Raw genomic sequence first — 7178 nt, 5'->3', positions numbered from 1 at the left:
AAGTAAAAAAGGCAGATTTCATATTTTTCTCGTATAATTAAAATAATTATTTTAGTTATCAGGACTCACATAGATTGTTATATTTTATTGATAACAATATTATAAAAAATAAAAATCAAAGTAACATTATTTTCCACTTTCATTCTCCATTGCCTCATCTTTAGTATTTACAAACTCATTATCCTTCTTCAAATCATACATATTGTTGTTAAAAATTCTTTGTGCCTTTTTGTGCCTTTTAGTAAATTTCAGCTATTTCGGATTTCACCGATTACTTTAACGACTTTACTCATTATATCTTCCAATGAGTAATTGGAAGATTTAATGAGTAAAGTCCAAATCTTCGTTTCTTTATTACAACAGAAATTTATGATGAATTTTTTAAAATATATTTCATTCATTAAAATATATTTTCATTACCGATAGTAATAAATCATATTTTATGTAACTTCTGACCTAAAGTCAGTGTTGTGCATCGAAAATTATAAACAAATTATTGACGTTTTTTTGACAAGACGAACTGTCAATTGTTTAGTAAAAAATAAAAATGTTTTTGTATCAAGTCAAGTATTTTATTAATATTACCGATAGCTTGATCCTTTTTAATTGTTAAGAATTTATTTATTTTAGTTTTGGCAACTTATACTGGTTTAAAAGTGACACATTGATTGAAAATAGCAAATATATTTAAGTTTCAATAAAAAATGGGAAATGCAGGAAGCAATCACCCAAAAGAGTGGCACAAAGATCATGCTACTAAACAGCCAGATGTTGGTTCATCTTCCCCAGCAAAGGAAGGAGAAGCTTTTACATTTGACAAAAAGATTGACGACGACCGTGGTATTCGGGAAGATGACAACAATATTGAAGATGGAGCACCTTATTATACCAAAGCTGTGCCAGAACATGACGTGGAAGAAACAATTATGCGCGAAAGATCTAATACATTGACAGATGATAACAAAGATGCTGATGAAGTTAAAGTATTGCCAACTGTATTTAAATGGGAAGGTGGAGGAAAGCAGGTAAATTATTTATTGTATGGGTATTATTATTTCATATGAGGACTGGTGCATACTTTAATAATCCACAATTAAAGAAAAAGTAGAATGTGTACTTATTATTGTGTACTATTAAAGTATTTTATTAATTGTTAACCATAATTTTGTTAATTATTCAGAAAAAAATAAAATCAGTGTCTTACAGATAATTAATTCAGTCTGTACTACTTAAAATCTGTTTTAGGTGTTTATAAGTGGTACTTTTACTGATTGGAAAACTATACCCATGGTTAAATCACATGGAGATTTTGTTACTATAATTGATCTGCCCGAAGGGGAACACCAATACAAGTATTTTGTAGATGGAGAGTGGCGTCATGACCCTACTGTGGTAAGCACTTTGTTTACAATTATTTATTTATTACATACAATTTTTATCATATAGCATACAACAAATAATAGAGCCAATAACAAGTTTTCCTAAAGTTAACAAATTGATATTATGGAGATATTGTTGAGAAAAAAAAGAACAACAGTCACAATCAATACATTCTGATACACAACAAATGCTGATAATAGAATTTTGATGTTGAGACACAGTTAACTAACCCATAGCATTACATATTCATAAATAACATAATTATGTAAAAGAAGCATACACAACTACATAGAATACATATAAAAATACACATATACTTATAGTTTATACATTGTTATGGTGACTATGCACTAATACAATTTGTAATATTAATATTTTCAGAAAGTTGTAGACAACGGTATGGGTTCTAAAAACAACTTGGTCACAGTAAAAATGTCTGATTTCGAAGTCTTTCAAGCTCTTGCTAAGGATAGTGAAGGAGTACATAGCGGTGCACAAACTGAATACTCTCAGGTAAAGTACTGTTAAATATAACTGTTACAGTGTAACTAAATGTTATGCTTTGCTAATATTAAAATTATATTTTTTATGAATATTTTATTGTGTAATATTATTTGTATATTTGATTGATATCTATTTTCAGGAAATACCACAATCTAAACCGTGGGAAAAAATTTCAGGACCTCCCATTTTGCCACCTCATCTTTTACAAGTAATTTTGAACAAGGATACCCCTTTATCTGTAAGTATTAGAAGTACTCTTATTGTGTTCTTTTTATCTATTCAAGATAAATTGTATGGATGTAGAATCGAAACAAGAGAATTATTATATTTCTATTTTAAGTGCTAATAGTAGTAAAGAAAATTGACAGTGTTTTCATATACTTATTAATTTCTTCACTGTGAGTATAGTTTTTTTTTACAATATTTTTTACATTAAATTTTTAAACCTTCGTTGATATTGGTATGATTTAATATTAGTCTAACAAACCTTATTAAATTAAAATACGAAAATGTTTAAGTAACACACTCGTCACTGATGGTGCTGACCTCAGGTACATCATGCTATCAAAGTTATACAGGAGAATGAATATATTTTCCCGAGTACCGATTGTGTGCTGCGGGGCTACGGCCGTCAAGAATATAGCCACCCCCCTCTCTTCCCATGGGTGTCGTTACATTTATTTTACTACTGCTGCTATTTTTGTACTACAGCTGTGCCCTCGACTTCGTCAGCGTGGAATTTAACAAAAAAGTTATTGTTCAGTTCGCAGAGTTATAAAATAAATAAATTTCTAAAATAAAAGCATTCTAAATCCCGTGGGTGTCGTAAGAGGCGACTAAGGGATAACACAGTTCCACTATTTCCTTGGAACTTAAAAAGGCGTATATGGCGAGTTAAATATTTTATAAAGAGTATATTATATAATTTTGTCAGTATTTCTTAAATCTCTGTCTTAAATATCTGTGCTCGCGACTTCGTTCGCGTGGAATTTAACAAAAAAGTTATTGTTCACTTTGCTGAGTTCTAAAACAAATAAATTTTTAAAATAAAAGTAGCCTAAGTTACTCCTTACTACATCAGCTATCTGCCAGTAAAAGTCCCGTCAAAATTGTCATATAATAATAATATTCTAATAAAATTAGTAACATTGCGTGCTAGAATATAGGTTTAGAAATTCGAAAAATACCCAAAACCGAATCGGAGCACCCCACTGTCCACGTGGTCTTGGTCTGTCCTGCCCCTAGAGTGTTTTTTTTGTGCCGCGGAGGCGCGGAGGGAGGGCAGCCCTCGCCCGCCGTGCGAAAGCGCGCGAACGAATGTGTAGAGGAGCGGCTGAGGCTGGTCGCCGAAGCCGCTCCTCTACGCATTCGTTCGCGCGCTTTCGCACGCAAGGGCGGAAGGGCTGCACTTCCTGCAGCGCCGGAGCCAAGCGTTCCTCTAACTTTCGAAATTCTTCTTCTAACCTCAAAACTTTAACCATGGATATCTCTATAACCATGGGGTTCTGAGGTGTGACAGTGGTACCAGGGGTAGCGTTCCCCACCCTCCCCCCCCTTCCCCCTACGGTCCCGAAATTCGGTTTTACCTAATCTAAAGCTTACCCCATGCAATTTCTAATTATTACGAAACGTCTCAAAAACAGTTGCGTTTTAAGTATTTTTTTTTTTATAAATACCACTGTTGTAACTAATTAATTACTAAATTTCACCACCTTCATTCAATTTTAATCGTAATTGAATGTTGTGTCGTGATATTTACCGAAAAAAAGAGCTTGGCGCTCAGTCATAAATAAAATTTTGATTTGGCTAATAAACCGCGATAAAAGTAAAAAAAAATGTCCGAAATCCGAAAAAAATGATTAAAATTCGTATAAACAATAGAAAACAATATAAAAATATAAAATAAAGACAAATTGACCTTTTGTACCATTGATAGGAGGGTAGATAAAAAATTTCTTGTGGTAGAAGATCCGAACCTAAGTCCATCTTCACCTAGCTGATAATAGAACGAAGCATGTTTTATAATAAATTTAGTATATTGGATAATATATAAAAAATGGGTTGCCTAAAAAATCCTCGACTGCGTATTTTTAATTATTTAAAAAAAAAATCTGACTTGATAGTATGAAACGTAGAATGTACAGCCGTTGGGTTTCCTATTATTTTATTTGGTTGCCAGGTATGGAGAAGATAATTAGCATCGACATACCTGTTCGGCTGTTGTTGGGTTGTTACGTGAAATAGAAAAAATGTTTTTTTCTTTGTAACAATATTTAGGGCAAGACTATGTATAGTGCAACAATTAATATATATATGCTAGCTGACCCCGCAAACGTTGTTTTGCCATATATTTTATTAACCTTCTCAACCACCCCCCCCCCCCCTCTTATAACTTAGTGGAATGAAAAATAGATGATGGCTGATTCTCAGACCTACCCGATATGCACACAAAATTTCATAGTATTTTATTAACCCTCTTAACCCCGCCCCCTCTTATAACTTAGGGGTATGAAAAATAGATGTTGTTCGATTCTCAGACTTACCCGATATACACACGAAATTTCATGAGAATCGGTCAAGCCGTTTCGGAGGAGTTTAACTACAAACAATATTTTACACGATTTACTTTTGTTGCAGTGTGAGCCTACGTTACTACCAGAACCTAATCATGTGATGTTAAATCATTTGTATGCCTTATCAATTAAAGATGGAGTCATGGTGCTGTCAGCTACTCATCGGTATCGAAAGAAGTATGTCACTACCCTGTTGTACAAACCCATATAGTTTTTTACAGGTTCTTTCGTTAAGACAAGATATATATTAATAAGGTGATTATTTCTGTAGTATTTATATAGTTTAGTTAAATTAATTAATAATATTTAAGTAAAATTGTGCAGTACAATAAATGCATAAATTGTTTTTGTAGTTTTATTTTTTGTAATTATTTTTATTTAATGAATTAAGTAACATGGTCATTGTTTAAATATTGTATCATATCTACTGTACAGTACTATAAAAGTCTAAAGTTTGCGCTCTCCTTTTGAAGGACATTTCAATGCCTCGAACATGTAATTTCCATATCAATGACGTAGAAAGAAGTTGTGTTGAACAGAATTATTCCCTGATTAAAATTGTAAAATATTTTCTCATTAATTATAAGTACTAATTTGAAGTCATGTTTACTAACTTCAAATACATGAAAATAAATTGAACTATTTATTATATCTTAGTTAGAATAACCTACCTTTTACCGCTACTAATATATATAACAGAACAAGGATAGAAACCGAAGGCGAAATTTCGGTCTTGGTCTCAGTGTCGGCCGAAACCGAAACTCACGTGGACAATGTAACAGTGTACTAAAGTCTAGTGTACTTAAAGCATTTATTTACACATACATACAAAAAACAATATTCATTTTGATATCATAGACTCACTTCTTGAGACCTAAGTCGGCGGTGCGAGAAGGGGGGAAGGGTTAACTTAGCCGAACAACGCACGATACAGATAAACAGAGTTTCGGCGGGGCCGAAATTTTCGGCCCAGATTTGGTTTAAACTCAAACTAAGGCCGAAACTGAAAAAAAAACGCTCTGGTGTAATGATACGTGTATACGTCTAAACAGGTCAAGGGTTCGATTTCCTTTCTCTGGGTGGAATTGGGTGTCATCTTTGTCTCCCGACCGTGCCTCGAAAAGCAAGTTAAACTGTCGGTCCCGTTTGTTATCATACACAGCTAATAGCGGTCGTTACTTATAGTAGGGAATATATCCGAAAACCCGCATTGGAGCAGCGTGGTGGTTAAGCTCTGATTCTACTCCTACATGGGAATAGACGCCTATGCCCAGCAGCAGGATATTACAAGCTGAAGCATAACGATCATACTAACGTTTCATGGACAAGACCGCATATTGTACACAACATGCCTATTATTATGGCTTTATGTGCTCTCCGAGACACGGATATGATCTATTATTTATGGTTATCAGTGACGTAGCGAGTTTTACTCTTATAAGTTCCTAAGTAGCTAAATAATCTTCTTACTATTTGTTTAAATTAATTCTTTACACAATCTTTATTTTTACATTTAAATTTTTAATTAGTTTAAAATAACATTTTACTGAGGTAGGGCACAGCAGGAATTTCCTGCTCAAAATATGGAGCAGCCCGACTGGGGTAGTACCTCGACGTTACAGAAGATCACAGCAAAATAATACTGTTTTCAAGCAGTATTGTGTTCCTGTTGGTGAGTTAGGTGACCAAAGCTCCTGGGGGGATTGGGGATTGGGTCGGCAATGCGCTTGCGATGCTTCTGGTGTTCCAGGCGTCTATAAGCTACGGTAATCGCTTACCATCAGGTGAGCCGTACGCTTGTTTGCCGACCTAGTGACATAAAAATAATAATAATAATAATCCGTAGGTACTTATCTCTAGTTCGACGGAACGGGTGATTTTTCTCTGTATCTACTACCTATGTATTATAGAATCAGCTACGCATCTAGTGTATATTGGTAACTAAATTCTGTAGAGACCCGTTGATTAATTTCGCCTAAAATCTCTGACTGACTACGTTACATCGATGGCTATCAGTGCATATCGCAAAACTTGTACTGATTGTATATAATAAAAATATCAGAGATATAAAAAAATGGCTTTGAATCAATTACTTTGTTAATTTCCTTTATTCAAGAATTACGTAGTATTCAAAAGCACTTTTCAGTTATTTTATAATAATTATATTGTTTAACTGAGCTATTTAATTATACTTTACAATAGATAGTGAAGCTACCGCTGATAAGGAATGCACACTTTGGTGAAATAAAAATACCAATAGCTTCAACAGTTAAGAGGAAAGGGTACCGGCTCTTTCTCCATACAAACGTAGTCGACTGTTTTCTCCCTGGATAATGACACTAGATCAAATATTTTTGTGACATAGAACTCTTTGCTGCCATGACCATGCCCCTATGTTTTGATTTTTTTCATATTCTTATTATCTTAGGAATTAGGAGACTTCAAAAACTCGAAATATTGCATAATTTTTTGTACATTTTCAAACACTCATTAAAAAAAATATATGAATATTTTCAAAAAAATGAGAACATAGAGGCATAGCCGAAGTCTTCTTTTATTTTCTAAAAAAAAATTAAAAAAAAAATTGCCATGTTCTGAGGAGAAAATAGTCGACTACGAAACACAGTTTTGGTCAAAAATTATCTACCTAAAACGGTCTGAGCGACAGTTGTCCCTTTCTTGCTTTTTGGGGGATAGGTCTGGGGGAGGGAAGAGTCAAAG

At 33.6% G+C, this 7178-nt stretch overlaps 1 protein-coding gene across 1 annotated transcript; it reads left to right on the top strand.

Moving 5' to 3' along the window:
• Positions 1–503: 503 nt before the first annotated feature.
• Positions 504–4803, top strand: LOC123655580 (5'-AMP-activated protein kinase subunit beta-1-like). Its single transcript, XM_045591349.1, has 5 exons — positions 504–1025; positions 1246–1392; positions 1762–1893; positions 2024–2122; positions 4522–4803. The coding sequence occupies exons 1-5, from the start codon at positions 705–707 to the stop codon at positions 4666–4668; spliced, it is 846 nt and encodes a 281-aa protein (XP_045447305.1). The 5' UTR covers positions 504–704; the 3' UTR covers positions 4669–4803.
• Positions 4804–7178: the final 2375 nt, after the last annotated feature.

The sequence above is a fragment of the Melitaea cinxia genome, chromosome 8 (assembly GCF_905220565.1).
Source record: "Melitaea cinxia chromosome 8, ilMelCinx1.1, whole genome shotgun sequence".
Classification (NCBI taxonomy): domain Eukaryota; kingdom Metazoa; phylum Arthropoda; class Insecta; order Lepidoptera; family Nymphalidae; genus Melitaea; species Melitaea cinxia.
Note: the sequence above shows the minus strand (reverse complement) of the source record. Positions and strands in the feature narration are given on the sequence as shown.